Raw genomic sequence first — 17757 nt, 5'->3', positions numbered from 1 at the left:
GCAGTTGGAGTTAATGTTGACAGTCGCTTCTCATCTATTACATTTTCTTCTTGACCCCTTCCCAAAGTAAGACCTCTGTGGTCTGATTCATAAGCCTGGATGTGGATTCACTTAAAAATAATCTAGCAATACATCCATGAACATATGATTATCTAGATATTGTTATGTAGGTCCCAAGTCAGTAGGGGGACACCAAAATCATAACCAAAACCTAAGTGGAGCCGACAATGACGAAAAGTGAGTGGTGGAATATTGTTGTCCTTGTCATATTTCACTTAAAGTATCCTGAATGTGATGATAATAGACCTGTCTGGTGTTCAGAATTTCCACCTAAGAGAGAATGCTTGGTTTTAATTTGTCATAGTCCTCTATGAGGGTAGCAGGTAGACTGAAAACTTATAAAAGTTGGTTTTTAGCTTAATCATGAGAAATATAATGTGGTACAATAATGGAAATAATATGTTAGTAAGAACATAATTTGGAGTTCTCGTCTGATGAGTAGAGCTCTGATTTTAATAATTTCTCAGCAAGAGGCATACTTAGGAGGTGATCTCCCACCACTCGGTGAACCTTTGGAGACTCACAGTCTGTCCCTTTGGGCAACAGAGCTGCTTGATTTGCATTAAGGTCAGACCCTCTGTGAGGGGGACTATTCCTGATCCTTGCTTGGGGCAACATAGGGAAAAGTGGGCATCTCACTGAACTATCAGGGCCTTCAAAGTAGGAATCCAAAGGGCCTTTCCTCTGGAACAGCGGTTTAAAGATCACCCAAGTTTGTTTGTTTTTCCAATTATGAGGCATCACCACTAAAATTTCCCCAACATTTCCTCCAGAGGCTAAGGGTAGGTAGCCATTGGCACTGTGGCCTTATTGTAAGTAGCTGGACCATCCTGGGACAATAGCCCCTTCCCTGGTGAGCCCACTGCCATCAGGTCTGGGGATGGGTCTTGGATAAACAGAACCACACTGCTTTGGCTCACTGCATACCCACACAGGTTTCTTTCCTCTGTTTTTGTTTCAGTTCCACTTGTTGGGATAAAGAAAGGAAGGTGCAGATGCTGTTTTCAGCAATCAGACAGACTTATTTATTAGGTTAAGACCATGGGCGACATCTATCCTGGAAACTGGAAAACCCAGTGGAAATGAAAGCTGGGAGCCTAGATAAATTTGCAGTCTATTGGCAAGACAAGACACACGTATACAGGAAAATGCAAATACAGGCAACTGCGATCAATCCAGCTGTGCTGAGCACAATGATGCAGCCTTCAGGGACCCTGAGGAGAAGCAGCGTGTAGGAAAGCTGGGTGGGGAGAGTGCGATTGGTGGTGCGGTGTGGAAGTGGGTGGTGGTCGAAGCTAATTAAAGGTATGGTGGAGGCTTTAAACCAAATGTTGGGTTGAGGCTGAGACAATGGCTGATAAAGTGGTGATATTACTGAACGATGATGCCTGGAAAAGCCTCTGAAATGGAGAGATTCTAGATCAAGAAGAAGAAGAGAACGTGAGACTTGTGGAGTCAACAAAGTGAGGTTGAGATGAGCCCCAGGCAAGGGAGAAACGCGGGTGCAGAGAGGGGAACAGGGCCGAGGCATGGCTGTGAACACAACCTTTGAATTTTATCTAAAATTCTCTCCTCTATCAAACGTTCTGTCTGATCCCTTAGCCCTGCTCATTTCATCTCTTCTTTACTCTCCTCGCCAATTGCTCAGATCCACCCCAGAGGACATGACTTAAAAAATTTGACATATAGGCCCTAAAACTCTAGGGGCAGGCCAGATGTCCATCACTGGCCTGGGTTCACCTCACTTTCTTCTATCATGACTTCCCCTCCAAGTTCCTTTATGGGATTTCAGCCTCAGATCTTCCCTTCCCAGGATCCTTTGGGTTTTCTGCTGGCCTAAAACCTGTTCCTCTACATATTCCTATTCTGGACACCAAGATGTTTCTGTCACAACCCTAGGCCAGCCTAAGCCCATCTCGATCCCTGAGCTTCAAGTGCCTTCCTATAGGCTTTGGCCTCAAGGGCCAGGAGAAAGTGAGAAGTAGTTTGAGTCACCTCTCCGCCCCCTGAATATTGAAACAGAAAAGGAAACAGATTAGGAAGGTCCTGCACCCCACACTCTATCAGCAGCAACACAACCTTCTCAAGAGTAATTAATCCCTACCCAACAGAAGAAACAGGGGCCGGGTACAGCTGGCAGATGAAGCCCCAGGGGATGATAGAGAAGGGGGTAAGAGCGAAGGGAAACGGTTGAGCTGGGGTATTCCTTAAGGTACCCGTTGGCTGGGCTGGGGAGGGATCAGTTTAGAATGGAGGGTGTCTGTATCCCCAGAGGCAGAGTCCTGCCCCATGGGCGAGAGTGGGATGTCCTTAGAAAGGTCCTTGGGATCAGCAACTACTGTGACTCCCTCAAGCCCATCAGTGATTGGGCAGATGGTCAGGGGCTTTTTACCACAGGACCACAGGCAGAAGAAGGGCCGGAGGGGGCCTGAGAAAGAGGCATTAGAGAAAGTATAGATATGGGATCCATCAGTCATGTTGTAGAAGCAGATGTCTCCTGATTCACAGTCCAGGAAGATCCCAACTCGGCGGGGGGGTCCCGCCAATGGGAGAGGGGTCCGCAGGGGGGTGAGCGCCCAGTACCCATTTCCATACAACTCCACAGCCCAGAACCCATTCTCGGGAGTCATGGGGTCAAATCCTTTCTTCATCACGTTCTCCCTACACACCCCGATTGCCCAGTCAGTCCTGTCTCCGACCTCCACCTCCCAGTAATGTCTCCCCGAGGTGAAGGCCTCACGACCCAACACACAAGGCCAGGAGTCAAATCTCTCTGGTTTCTCAGGCAGTTTCTGACGTGAATCTTCCAATCGGACAGATTTTGAATTCTCATACAGAAAGAGGTGGGGGTGGGCGGTATCTGGATCCAGAGTCACATCAACTAGAGACAGAGAGAAAGTGAGTCTGAACATCAGTGAATGGTAAAGGTTGAAAGAACTATCCTTTCTTCTCCAAAGAAGTGGGACACTGCTCTAGCAGTTGACAGGTCCCCTCAGGAAGAGAGCTACCTGCCTGCTCAGCTGCCTCTAGTCCCCTCTTCCATCCACAGCCACAGGGTGATGTATGAACTGACTGTCCCCAGTGCCCCATGGGACCCTGTCAGAGGAGACTTGTCTTCTAGCCATCTTCCAAGGGCCCTCTGTGTGCCTCAAGGAAAATGTTGAGGCCATTTGCCATCGTCTATCCCCTCTATATCCTCATCACTAAAATATGTTAGTGGTTTTTATTTCCAAGTACTGTAGGACTTTGAATCCCTGCAAGGTAGATCCTTGGAGCCCTTGAGATATTTAGAGTCACTGACCTGCATGCAATGTGGCCTTTTTCCATTCTGCAAGGGGGGAGGGGGGAAACAGTGTTATTGACATGTTTTATAATAAGAGAGAGAAAACCTTGTGGATGAAATAATTAGAAGATGATAGAACTTACTGAGCTCTTCCAGGAGTTTCTCTGGAAAACAAACAGAAGTACCTTAGTGACCTTCTAGAGTGGGCATGAGGGAGGGGACAAAACAGGTGTAAGAAACACACAAAGGAGTAACTGTTTACTTCATGACTACCTGATTGTTGAAGCATTATCAATAAATGAAGAACAAGGATTATGTTTTGTTTTCTAAGAAATATGCAGGAAGTTCCTACTGGCTTGGGATCAGATCTTTAGTCGTTACTGGGAAACCAAGTTAAAAGTAAGGATAGAGTCTGAAGGTGAGTAGTGAATAAACATCAGGTCTATTCTCTCAGTTAGAATTGGTTTTGACTCGTCTTGTACCCCAAACCTCTGTTATTCTTCATATTGGGTGCCACTGACTTCAGGAGCCTTATAATCCCCTCTGACTTTCAGAATTCTAGAATCAATTATCTTCCCATTGGCAGTCATCCTAAAGGACTTGGATCCAATCCCACTTGGAAGCACTCCCAAAAAGAAGACTGGGATTCTATGACTTACCTTTAGAGCTGAATTCATGCCTCCTCTGTCTGGATCTTTCCTTGTATAGTCTCCAAGTGAAAAATATGGACCCAACTGTGAGAAGTCCTAGGACCATCAAGACCACAGCCACAGCCACCATCCAGGGAGTCAGCCTTGGGAAGAAGGGAGCTAAAACAAAATCCCCAAGAAGGACATTTGTTGAGAAACTCAGAGCAAGTCCAGCTCCTCTCCTGATTCCAAAAGGGGGTGGAAGAGAGGATGACCTGGGCCTCTCACATTCCTCCCATGGCAAAATAGTCCCTCCAATGCCACTGTGAGCTTTTCAGATAAATTTAGTCTTAGGTAACAGAGAGCAGAGAAAGAGAGGAATGAAGATGAACAAGAGTCATTTGGGGACAGGACCTGTGAGATAAAGAATATAATGGACCAATTCCTGTTTTCATGGAAATTTCTCCTTAGCTATCAATGCAGGATGGGAGCCAAGGGGTTGAGGGAAGTAAATAAGGAAGGGGAAATGGCACATCTGAGTGCAACAGAATGGGACTCAATGACCAAAGAATAAGGAAAATTTCCTGCCTGAACCAGAGATAGTGTGTAGGGAATAATGAGAAGATTTGCTTCCCTGAGGACCCTGGAAACTTAGACAGAGCTCTAACATGGAATGGGGAGGAAGGGGAGGCAAGGGTGGAAACAGGAGAACTAATTTAGTTAGATCCATAAGACCCCCCCCAAAGCTTCTCTACCAAGATATATCTCCCAAGATAGAAAGTCTGGAATTTGTATGAGATCTAGGTAAAATTTATACCTTCAGAATCTCTACTCTTCTAGTGAGGCTGGTGGGGCTCGGTGGGCAAGAGTTTAGGTGGGGGAAAGCTTAAGGTGAGGAAAATAGACAAGTCTGCCATGAGGTTACAGCCGGGCAGGGGTCCCATGTGATGTGCCCCTGAAGCTGTGTCAAAAAGGAACCTAGCACTGATTTCATTGACCTGGTATAGAAATCTCTACTTCTTTCTCTTGGCCGAGAAGGAGGTTCCGGATACAGCAGGATACATTCTTCATGGAGGTGTCCCTGATGATCACTGAAGCTGCCACGGTGAACAGACCTTCTTCATCAGGGTTCCTGGACTCTGACACGGATGGAAACTCCTCTCCCTTGGGAGTTCGCCACTGTACCTGGGGCTCTGGGTACCATCCTACTGAGGTACACTCCAGCCAGATGTCTCCACTCTCTTGAACTTCCATGTGGATGTGAGGATCAGAGCCCAGAGCTATGGAGAAAGAAGGCAACTTACTCTTTTAGCGGACATCCTCTGGGAGCCTTATAACCACAGGACTACATAGTTTGAGAAAGAGAAACCCCAGGGAACTGGGGATGAGAGGGACTCATCTCCATATTTTATTACACAAGGAAACAGAGGTATCAATAAAAGAATACATCTTATCAGAAAGGGGTGCTGTGTTGGGATTTAGTGTTGGAATTGTGGGCAGGAGTTTGATGGACAGACATGGGGTGCTTGTCCAGTCAGCGGGAACAGCAAGCCCAATGGCTTAGGGGTAGGTTAGTGAGTCTAGGCTGGGAGCTCCAGAGATGCGAGAGAGCTCTGTGGTTGGAAGTATCATGAGAAGGCTTTGGGTAGGAAAAGGGCTAGGATTGAGAATGTAAGGATGAACAGAGAAGGAGTATCCTTGAGGAGAAGGGGGATTGGAGGTTCTTTGCACTGAGACTGTAGCTGACAATTTAAGTTTCACTTACCTGTGATACTGATTCAGGAATTTTCTTAAATGATTTCAACCTCATCTACCCCCACCCCCCAATTAAATTCTGACATAAATCAACATGAAGCTGTTTTTCCTTTCTGTCCAGCCTAATTATTTTCTTACAATTCCACAAAGTACAGAAAAACAGCAAGCTTCAGAGAAGAGTTCTTAAACACATATCCACAACTATTGGTTTAAATCCATATCCCAAGTTGTGCATGTACGTGAAAATGTGTATTCTTTTCATGAAAAGGGCCACCACCCTCAGCAGATTCTCAAAGGTGTCTATCACTCAGAAAAGGTAACAATGACAGCTTTATGCTATCAAATCTCTAGGGCTTTATAACCAACCTTTAAGATACTTCCCTAAAAAGGAAATATGAGTTATATATGATGCTGCCACGTGGGGCACTCTATTATGAGGCAGGGACCCAGATTTCACCCAGGTATTTTTCAAACTTTATCTTTATTTGACTACATACATGAAAAGCAATATACTTGTATATTATACGTTGTAGGGCAGTCCGAGGCACAGTAATAATATCTTACAAGTACATAATGCTTTTAGAATTGACAAAGCAGTTTCTCATATATTGTCTCATTTTATTTCATTTCTGCAAAACCTTGTTTGAGAGGTGGTGCTTCCCCAGTTTTACAGTAGGGAATATAGCTCAGAAAGAGATTTGTTTGATGCCAAGTGGGAAAGTCAGACCTCAATGCATACTTTCCTCCTGAGTGTATACCATTTTCCTTGTTGTTTTACTCTGAAATTTGGCTTGAAAGGAAGAAGGAAACAAAAACAAAAACTTTTGTAGGTAGATCAAGACCCTTAACAAGCAGCCATGCTCCATGATTTTAGGAAATTGGTCTTTGGGTACTAATCCATAAAGCAGCGTCAAAGTATGCATTGAGGTTGCTCACCACATCCTTAATGTAATAGTGAAAAATAGACACAACTGAAATGCTTAATTCTGGGCTTTGATCAAGCAAATTATGGTCTATTAATAGAAGAGAATGTTATACAGTCATCACATCTTACACTTATTTAATTAATAACATGGGGAAATGCTTATGCTATAATTGAGAAAGGCAGGACATCATTGAAATAAAGCTCCGCCCAGAAAGATAATTCCGCTGCTCCCTCTCCACGCTCAACTCAAACCCCCTTCCTACCCATCTCCTACTCTAGGCCTGCCAACCTCTTCCAACCTAAAAGGGATTTGGGGAATGAATCCGATGGCTTCCAAAGTAACAGATCCATAGGAAAATATATCCCTCATGGAGTCACCGGAGAAAGTCAAAACGGGTCTACTCACCCACCACCTTCAGATGCACGGTGGCCTCTTCGTAGTTTTCGTCCTGCCTGAAAAAGCATCGGTACTCCCCATCATCAGAGGCCTTGACGTCCTGTATCCTCACAGAGACGCGCCCCTCCGCGATGCGGTCCTCCACCAGCGTCACTCTCCCCCGGTACTCGGCCATCTGCTCTCCGGGCTGCTCTCGCCCTTCCCGGCGCACGAACACTGCGGGAGAGACCTTCTCTCGGAACCACCGCAACTCCATGCGCTCGGCGCTCACGTTGCGGGAGAGGTGACAGGGCAGCTCGGCATCTTCACCCACCACCGCCAGGATGGGCTCCGGGGGTCCAATCACGTCAAAGGGAGCTGCCAAAAAACCAGGAGGATCAGACAGAATGCGGAGGTGGGAGTTGAGGACTGATACAGACCAGGATCCTGCCGAATGGATTGTTTACAATTACTGAGGAATTTCAACCTTGTAGGCCAGAGAGACAGAGAGAGAGAGAGAGAGAGGGAGAGAGAGAGAGAGACAGGGGAGACCTACCAGAATCCAGCTCGGGCACCTGGAGGAGAATGAAGACGAGCAGACACCCGGGGAGACAGGAGTTTGGAAAGACTGCCATCTCCAACCTTTGTGGGCAGCAAGATGCTGGCGGACTCTCGAGTTTGTCAGGAGCTTCAGCCTAGGAGAGAGATGAACGGATAGGAGATAGCTATGGGTTGTTGAGACACTGTTCTCCCGCGTCCTCCCAGCACTTCTTTCCAACTTGGAAAGAGTCATTTGCACCTGAAGCTTCATCCTCACCTCCCCGCACAGGGCAGACTTTCAGTCCAGGCGGCCCTCAGCACGCTCTCACCGACCACCCTAAGTCTGGTCAATCTTGTCTGTATAAAACAACAAAATGGGCCCTAAACCCCCAAGAGAGACTTAGGAGAAGGGAATTGTGAGGCATAGTACCCATTAATGGGTTTCATATAAATAGACAAACCTTGGAACCACTGCCCTAAAAAACCTCTTCTTTCAAATACAATAATTTGGCATTTGCTTTTAGCAATGATAGTAAAGATACTGTGATGGAGGTAGAGATGGAGACCAGGGGAATAAGTTGGAGGAGAAAGGAAGAAAGATTGGGAGCAGATGGAACGAGAAAGGGGAGCTGAAGAGAGCTAAAGGGCTTGAAGAGTAGAGCGCCTAGGACTAGGGAGGAAGGAGCCAGGGGGAGAGAAAATGCCTCCTGGCTGCTGGCTCTCTCAGGGGGTGAGAGTAATCCCAGATACTGACCTCTGATGTTGGAGGAAAAGGCACCAACAAGCTTCTGCTACCAAATGAGAAAGCTGGTTGTGGCCCCAGGGGCAAAAGTTAAAGGAGAAGGAAGGGGGAAGTGCTCTCAGGAAAGCCTGCCCCCAGGTCCCTGATGTATTTACTTTGGGGAAAAAATAAAGTTTTCCGGAGAGGAGAAGGGTCTGTGGATTTGTGGTCTTCAGCTGAGAAATCAGGATATGCATTGATGACCTGGGCTAAACAGAAGGGGACAGGGCAAAAAAGAAAAAGGATTCAAGAAAACACTAAAAGAAAATGTAAGGCCTTGGGCCGTTAATTCACCTCTGGAAGCCTCAGTTCTTTTATCTCTAAAATGGGAGTATTGTTAATAATACCTTCTTTGGAGTGGTGTTGCAAGGATTAAATGAGATTAAGCATGTTAAGTGCTTAGCATATAATAGGGACTTAGAAGAGAGAAAGTTGTTATTCTATTATTATTTATGTGAGTTGAAAATTAAAGATAGGCTAGGAATACATTTGCGTGATTCAGTTTTCAGGGCCCCAAAGTTGTCTCTCTGCCAAAGCTGCTTCCCTAAAAGCAATTCACGAGGCCTGCAATTTCTTGTTTTGGGTTAAACCCCTTATCATTATGGAAAATTAAAAAATATGTATATTTTTGAAAGTAGAAATCACTCATAATGTCAGCAAATAATGACAGCCTCTGGCAGAATTGTTGATACTTTTGTAAATATAATTTGAAACATTGTTAATAGCTACACAATATCATATTGAAGGTTCCTATAATTCCCAAGATTGTGGGACATCTTGAGTTTTTTGCCTATTATAAATAGTGTGCTTTATACACAAGTCTTTGTCCACATCTTTGATAGTTTCCTGATAAACTTTCTGATGAATTCCCAGAAATATTGTCATCAGGTCAAATGGTATGAACATATTGTCAAAGTTTCTTCCTGAAATATCAAGCCTATCACACCATCAACTGAAATGTCCTTCTCACCTAATTCCTGCCAGCATTGAGGGCTATTATTCCTCATCATCACTAATGGAATGGATGACGTTGACCAAATTATTACTTCACAATGCATTTATATAATGAGGCTGGTCATTTTTCATGTTTATATATTTTAATATATTCCAGAAGTGAATTTTTCAAGCTAATTGCCTTTTTTTTCTAGATAGATTCTGGAGCTCTTTTTTTTTTTTTTTTTTTTTTTAATCAAAACGTATGAACTTTTTAGAAATTAAAGACATCAACCCTGTATTATATGTGTGGCAAAAACCCTTCACCACCCATTTGTTCTTTGCCTTTTAATTGGGACGATGATCAAGACCAACAAAAAACAGTTCCTCCAGTGGACCCACCTGAGTGCTAGGAGAATGAATTTTCTCAAATACAAATCTGATCTTGTCACTTTTTGCTTAAAAATCCCTACATGTCTACTTAGTGGACCCCAACTCCCAGTTCTGGCACCTTAATCTGGTCAAGAAAATGCTGTAAGATCTAGTGGCCTCCCTCTTTCCTTCCTCTCAGCCTCTTCTCCCCAGAGCCTCTGAGTACTGTCCAACTCACATGAGAAACACTTTTGAAGTCTTTGGTCTTATCTATAATGTTTAAAGTAAATTAAACAATTTGCTGCATTACACATGAAACTTAAAAAAAAATATGACTCTGGCTAGACATTGCCCCCTCCAAGTGAAATCAACTCTCCAGGAAGATGGGCCAGGTTTATCCTGTGACATGGACAACTTCCTGGTCCCTCTTTGCTGGCACAAATCTGACCTGAATCCTACTGTGTGATGCAGATGTGTTTATTTTTGTCTTTTGTTTCCAGGTCTTTCTTCCCCTCCTAAACTGAGCTCTTTGAGGTCTCTGACCTCTTATCAGCATATAGACCCGAAGTAGAATTTGCAGCTTAAATCACACCCACCAGTCCTTGGCTTTCCTAGTTTGAAACGTGCCTGCCTCATTCTCAGCTCCCATTTGTGCTTAACTTTCAAAAATATCACCGATAATGTGTTTCCTCTCCTCAACCCATTCGGATTAGACTTCTATCCCTTGCTCTACATTGTCAAAATATCTTATAGGAAAATTTGGGGCAGGGGGAAGAGCTTTTACTTGCACGCAAGAGAGCTAGACTGAAAGAAAGGGGTTGGGGAAATAGAGAGCAAATGGTATTCAAGGTATTATGTGGCAGCCAAGGTTCTGACTGGATAATATCTGAGTCATTTCGACAGAAACTAGCAGTTTTGGACAATCAGTGGCAGGATCTCTGAATTGTCCAGGCTCAATCAGGGAACAGAGATTCTAGATGCCCCCAGTTTTCATGGCTCCCATTGTTTTTTAGGTGCCTTTGTGATGTGGGGCTGCTATGAGCAAGTTCCTGTTATTCTGGGGCCCTAGAAACATAAACTGTTTCCTCTTAGACATGAAACTATTTGGGCTGAGGAGTGTGATGTGCTCCGGATAAGAGCAAATGCAATGACAAGACGTCAGGGCTTCTCCCCCTACACTCTCCTTTTCACCACACACGATTCAAATTTCCTAATATTATAAATTGTCAGATCCAATGATTATTCTCTTCCTCGTCTTACTTGACATCCAACAGCATTTGACTGAGGCAACCACTTACTCCTTTTTTTTAAGAAGTAGTTTTTATTCTGTCAAAGTAATTCATACAAAGCATTAAAAAAAAAAAAAGTATAAAGAGCTTTTAAGAAAAGCACTAGTCCCACTTCCACCCTATCCTTCCTCATTCCCTAGAAATAGCCTCTTCAAATGCTTTGCGGTTTTGTCTGGTATTTATCTAGATATGTCTCAGGAGTAACATTTATGTTGCTATTTCTTGATGAATCCATTTTTAGATATTACTTTTTGATGCTCTATTATGATCAGTGATGATTTCGTTCTTGTGATGGTTGAGTTTATGTGTCAACTTGACTGGGCTAAGGACTACCCAGGTAACTGGTAAAAGGTCATTTCTGGTTGTGTTTGTGAGGCTGTTTCCAGAAGGGAGAAGCATTTGAATCAGTAAGTGAAGAGATGTCCTCACCGATGCAGGTGGGAATCATCCAATCCTTTGAGGGCCTGAATAGAATAAAAAGATGCAGGAAGGGCGAATTTGCTCTGTGCTTGAGCTGGGACTTCCAGCTCCTTCCCTCAGACATTAACACTTCTTGTTCTCTGGCATTTGGACTCTGACCTGAACTTACATCATTGGCTCCCCTGGTTCACAGTTCTTCGAGTTTGGACTGGAACTACACCACCAGTTTTCCTGGGCCTCCAGGTTCCAGAGGGCAGATTGTGGGATTTCTTTGCCTCTATAATCACGTGAGCCTAGCCCTCATAATAAATCTCCTTCTATATATCTGTATACTGTATATCCTATTGGTCCTGTCTCTCTGGAGAACTCTGACTAATACCATTCTTTTATATCACCAATAGAAATATATCATTTTTGTTCAGCGTTTCCAATACCATGGTTTTGTGGCTATGTTTTTATGGAGCTGAGGATCACATATGATTACATTTATTTTCCTGTACAACTTTTTGTGTTTGAGGGGGATGGGGGAGGGACGGAGTTAAATGATTCACCTTATTTCCTTTGTTTAGTTTTCTGTGTTCCCATCACAGATTTTTCCCAGCCCTTAACAGTCTCTAAGTACAGTTTCCATAGTCAGACGTCTCAGGTAATTTATTAGCGCTATTACAATCCCTCCCTAGCCCCATCCCCATCCCTCCCAGGGATTTAGGTCTGGACTGCTACCAGGGTTCTCCCTGCCGGCTGCTGCCGGTCCACAGGAGCTTTTTCCTCTTCTTATTCACAAGCCGCAGCTGAAGAGGCAGCTGCTGGCTCTACATGAATTGCGGAGATGACCCTGGGGGATGGTTCTGGCTCAGAGTCTTGGGCTTATTTCTTTTGCACGTGGCTAAACCGAGCTAAGACAAAGGGCTGGGTGCGAATGGGCACATCATGCACAGCACCGTATTCTGTGGCTTGTAGTGACCTTTGAGGTCAGCTGCTCTTTCTCAGGACACACACTACTGGCATACTGGTAATAACTAGATGTGACCTCATGATATGTTGACATTATAATACTGACATAATCCCCCTATTTACCAAGCCTGTATTAAATTTATGTGCATCTTGTAGTGATCGCTTTGTAATGTATAGAGATATTGAATCACTGTGTTGTGCAGCATGGACTAACATAGTGCTGTAGGTCAATTATACTTCAAAACAAACAAACAAACAAACTCATAGAAAAAGAGATCAGATGTGTGGTTATCAGAAGTGGAGGGTGGGGAGAGGGGGAATTGGATGAAGGTGGTCAAAATGTACAAACTTCCAGTTATAAGCTAAATAAGTACTAGGGATGTAACGTACAACATGATAAATATAATTAACACTGTTGTATAATATATATGAAAGTTGTTAAGAGAATAAATCCTGAGTTCTCAACACAAGGAAAAAATTTTTTCTTTTTCTTTGATTTTGTATCTATATATGATGGTGGGTGTTCACTAAACTTATCGTGGTAATCATTTTACGATATACATAAGTGAAATCATTGTGCTGTGCACCTTAAACATATATAGTGCTGTACATGAATTATGTCTCAATAAACCTGGAAGAAAATAAATTATGTGCGTTGTAGCCCAACAGAGTTTGCATATGTGAATGGGGGTTAGAAAGAAATTGAAGAGGTCTGAAGAAGATACGATGGATTTCTGTGTAGAAGTGGGGTTCGTGGGGATGGAGTGAGGTTAAATGTGTTCCCAGGGAGCAAGAGGCTGAGGTCTGGTTGAGTGGTGACATCTCTGAGTCACATCCCGGGAAATGCTTTTGAAATGGAGAGTTCCTAGAACAAAGAAGAGGGTTAGGAAAGGAACGTATGGGAGTCAATAAAGTGAGGTTGGATTGTGCAAGGGAAAAATTAGAAGATTTAGGGAAGGGGAACAGTTGTATGGACCACTCTGAGTTCTTCCCAGAATCCACCCCATTGCACCCTCTCTTCCTGTTAGCTGGTGGGGCAAATTCCTCCAAAGCAGGGCTCTATTCACCCTCTGGAGGACAGGCTATAGAAAACATGAACACACAGAGTTTATAGTGTTTTAGAAGCAGGCCATGAATTCATTATTGGTCTGACTTCACCTTGTTTTCCTCTTATCACAGATGTCACTCCATGTTCCCTGATCAGACCTTGTCTTAGTTTGAGTTCTCCCCAAAACAGACCCCCAGACACAGACATGGATGCAAGTAATTTACTTGGGAGGTGATCCTAGAAAGCATGGTGGGGAAGGGAAGAAATGAGACAGGGGAGAGCCAATAAAGAGTGTGATAACACCCGGATTACTGTTATGGGTGCCTGGGACTCAGTCTTGCTAGGGACTCTCTGGGAGATTGTGTGGAACTGGAAACTACCCAATTCAGAGTTGTCAACGAGGGAGGAGAAAGCAGAAGGATTTATCCATAATCCAGCCCCTCATTGGCTGAGGATTTTCTAGGTGAACACCAATAGGAAGGGTATGCAGGTGACCACCAAGGAGAGAGAGAGAGAGACAGAGACAGAGAGAGGGGAGACTGAGAATCAGTGAATGTGAGAGATTCAGAGGGCATCTCTTTTTCTCCAAAGAAATGAGACACCGTGGTAGGAATTGTCAGGTATCCCCAGGTGACATTTTTCCGCCTGCCCCCTGGTCTCCACTCCCAGCCTTCCCCGCTCCAGCCCCACACCAACTTCTTTCCTGATTATCAACTACCGATTAGTGTGCCTGAACTTCAAGTTTCTTGGGTTAGCTAATCTTATGGTCATATTCCAAGGGACCTGTATGTCTCCTAAGGAGAATGTTGAGGCAATTTACCACCATCTCTGTTCTCTCCACCCTCATCAGTGAAATGCTGTCAGTATTTTTCATTTTGTGTGCCCTGAGGCTTTGAATCCCTGAGAGATATGAGCTCTGAGTCCCAGAGAAATGAAGAGCCATTGACCTGCACACAATTGTACTTTTTTCTATTCTGTAGTAACAGAGAGGTTTTATAAGAGATACAAAGCCTCATTTATGGAACAATGGAGGGAACACCAGAATTCTCTAAGCTCTTTTATGAGTTTCTTTGGAAAATAAACAGAACAAAACCAGTTAAGATTTGAGTTAAAGATGGGGGAAGGAGGATGGAATGTGAGCATGAAACACACAATGGAGTGACTGTTCTCTTCTGTGAATACTTGATTATTGAAAAATTATCAATAAATCATGAACAAAGAATACTTTTTGTTTCAATTTTTGTTCTGAGAAATCTGCAGGAAGTTCCTCTTGGCTTTCGATACTGAGAGATTTTGTTGTATCTGGAGAACTGAAAGTCTGGGGCCAAATTTGGGGTGGATGGGAGTGAGCATGGGAGGCTGATAGTGGGGTTCTGCTTGCCTGTGACCATGTTGAAGGCCACCAGCCAAAGCCCAACTGCAGTTGAACGAAATTGGATTTGTTGCTACTTGTTACAGCAGCGTGGATTCAACACACCATGGGGGGCTGGGGGTGTATGTCTCAGTGAGAGTGTGTGGAAGAACTTATTACAGGATTTAGGTTTGTGTTGGGTGATTTGGGGGAGGTTCAAAGAATGAAGGGTTTGCTCTTGATGACTGCTGTAAGAAAGCAGCAGACTGATGTAAGAAAGCAGCAGACTGATGTATGATTGAATATTCCAATTTTTATTAGGAAGTGGAGGAACAGAGTGGGCTGGAATTTCCTGGTGGTCCAATGGTTAGGACTCCATGCTTCCACTGCAGGGGGCCGGGTTCAATCCCTGGTCGGGGAAATAAGATCCCACAAGCCACAGGGCACCGTCAAAAAAAAAAGATTTAAGTGGTAAAGAAGCAGCAATTACTGCAGTCAGCCGAGAGAGGGAGGTGTATGGTCATTTTTGTAGCTTGCATGGTGTTCTTGTTTTTTGGTCTGTGCTCTGACATGACTGCGGAGTGGATTTGTTTTTGTCTCACTCCATCACAATCACAGAATGGTCTTGCCTGATGTTAGTGTCTGTGAAATGTTTAAGTGGAGAACGCTGGAGCCACTGCCAGGCTTGTTTCTTTCTTCCTCAGTCAGAGGCTGCCTTTTCCTTCAGATCTAAAGGTATTTGGGGCTTTATAACCTTTAGAGTCCCTTCCAACTTTGAAAAATCTAGAATCATATTTCTAAATTTCTAAACTAGGATGACTTTTCAGTGGAAGTCATCTCAGAGGGTATGGCATCCCAGCACATGTCTACAGATGGGAGGAGTCCTGTGGATGGAAATACTAAGAGAAGGCTTTGAGGAGGACATAGAAATAGAAATTTGGTTGCATCTTGAACAATGGTGTGAAAGATTGAATGACTGACCTCAATCCTTCAGTCCTCCCTGAATCCTCACCTTTGGTATGGCCTCATCCTGGGCAAGTCACCCCTTGACTTTGCCTTTGCCTTTGCCCACATGATTTGCTTTGGCCAATGGCATGTGGGTGAAAGTGACAATGTGTCTGTTCCAAGACCTCTTAAGAGGGCTTGCATGTTTCTACTCACTCGTGAACACCATAAGGAACTGTTTGTCATAAGAAGAAACTGCTCTGATCAGCCCTCTAGTCTTAGGAGGATAGGAGACAAGTGGAATAGCCAACTCATAGAGCTGTTTAGCCACTGCAGCTTGAAGCAGAAAAGCCCAGCTGAGCTGAGGAGTAGATTAGCCACACTCATCTGACACCCAGACATAGGAACAATAACAAATGAGTGTTATTTTAAGCCAGTAAGTTGTGGGGTGATTTGTTGCTCAGTAATAAGTACCCAATGTAGAAACTGGTTCCTAGAAGTGCAGTGCTATCATGTTCAAAAACAACCTTCTAGCGGAGAGGAGCAATATAGAGGTTGGGGTATGCTATTAGGTATAAAATGAACTACAAGGATATATTGTATAACATGGGGGATATAGCCAATATTTTATAATAACTATAAATGGAGTATAACCTTTAAAAATTGCGAATCACTATATTGTACACCTGTAACTTATATAATATTGTACAGCAACTATACTTCAACAAAAAGTTTTTTTAATAAAAAATAAAAAACAACCCTCTGAGGGTCTTTGGCTGGGTGTGAAAATTAAACTGATAAGGACAGATTAACAGGAGAAAAGCATCCACATTTTATTGAATTTTTACATGTACATGAGAACCCTCACAAGAGGATGAAGACCTGAAGAAATGACCAGAGCAGGAAGCTTTAATACATTTTAGGCAAAGAAACAATAAATGTGTGAAAAATTGACATGGCGAAGGGGCTTGGGCTAGGGGTAGTAAATGGTGAAGAAGTAGCAAGGTTTGTTTATATAGCCTTCTCTCTGGTGATAAGGATATCTCCCTTCCTCCTGGTACAGGGAGGGTACCTTTCATATGCGAGATTTATTTCCTGCTTTCAGGGAAAAAAGGCGAGAGTGGGAAGCCTTCCTCCTGCAGTTTTCTCAGACTTTTTGGAGTAGCGTGCCCAACACCAGCTTCTAGAGGCTACCCGTTTCTCCAACTTCAAGTCTAGTAGCATAGCATCTTCAAATCTTTCTATCTCTATCCTCTGCTTCTGTTGTTCTGTCTCCTCTGACTCTCTTTTAGAAGGAAATCATTAGGTGTTTCTTTTTTTTGGTTTTGTTTTCTTGTTTTTGGCTGCGGCGCGACCAGGAATTGAACCCGCTCCCTCGGCAGTGAAAGCGGGGAGTTCTAACCACGGGACCGCCAGGGAATTACCGGAAATCATTATGTTTCTTCCTTGTTTAAAATCATACAGTGGCTTCCCATTGTATTTAGAAGAAAACACAAACTTCTTTCGCTGCCCCAAGAGTCTACACTGATCTGGCTCTCCCTGTTTCTCTGGTCTGCCCACTCTTTTTCCTACCATCCTTTGACTGCTCTCACCTTTTTGTTCAGGTAGTACCCCAAATCCAATTGCACCCTACTCCTTTGCCCTTGATGTTCTTTCTCAAACTGTGTGGTAAGAGGTCTGGCCTTTGTTCAGGCTCCTGGGAAATAACCTAAACCCTTGGAATTTCCCGAGTGTTAAGAGTGTTGTGTTATTCCTGGTGAGCTCTCTGGATTGTACCTGATAGTTTACTCTAATGAGATGACTCATGGGGAATCACCAAGCCAGAAAGTCCAATCATGTGATTAGGGGGTTGGGGCTTTGGGCTATGTGCTGTCAGCTCGACTCAGGAAGAGAGAGGGGCTGGAGATGGAGTTCAATCACTATGTGGTCAATGATTCAATCAATCAAGCCTACATAATGAAGCCTCAATAGAAAGTATGGCCATCGAAGCTTGGGTGTACTTCCTGGGTTGGCAATACCCCACGCATGTCACCTGCCCTAGTCACTGTTATTTTCCTCAGCGCCTAGACAGTGCTTGGCTCATGGCCAACAGCCAG

At 43.9% G+C, this 17757-nt stretch overlaps 1 protein-coding gene across 1 annotated transcript in view; it reads right to left on the bottom strand.

The window, feature by feature from the left end:
• Positions 1-218: 218 nt before the first annotated feature.
• BTN1A1 (butyrophilin subfamily 1 member A1) overlaps positions 219-17757 on the bottom strand; it is a 30452-nt gene continuing 12913 nt past the window's right edge. Inside the window, exons 2-8 of the mRNA XM_036869543.1 lie at positions 7585-7723; positions 7059-7406; positions 4971-5252; positions 4003-4152; positions 3487-3507; positions 3362-3388; positions 219-2941 (exon numbers count right to left, since the gene is read on the bottom strand). Coding sequence (XP_036725438.1) covers positions 2268-2941; positions 3362-3388; positions 3487-3507; positions 4003-4152; positions 4971-5252; positions 7059-7406; positions 7585-7663 — 1581 coding nt within the window. The 5' untranslated portion in view covers positions 7664-7723 and the 3' untranslated portion in view covers positions 219-2267. The remainder of the gene's footprint in view (positions 2942-3361; positions 3389-3486; positions 3508-4002; positions 4153-4970; positions 5253-7058; positions 7407-7584; positions 7724-17757) is intronic.

This window comes from Balaenoptera musculus, chromosome 11 (assembly GCF_009873245.2).
Source record: "Balaenoptera musculus isolate JJ_BM4_2016_0621 chromosome 11, mBalMus1.pri.v3, whole genome shotgun sequence".
NCBI lineage: Eukaryota > Metazoa > Chordata > Mammalia > Artiodactyla > Balaenopteridae > Balaenoptera > Balaenoptera musculus.
The sequence above is the reverse complement of the archived record's forward strand: the minus strand, read 5'-3'. Positions and strand labels throughout refer to the sequence as shown.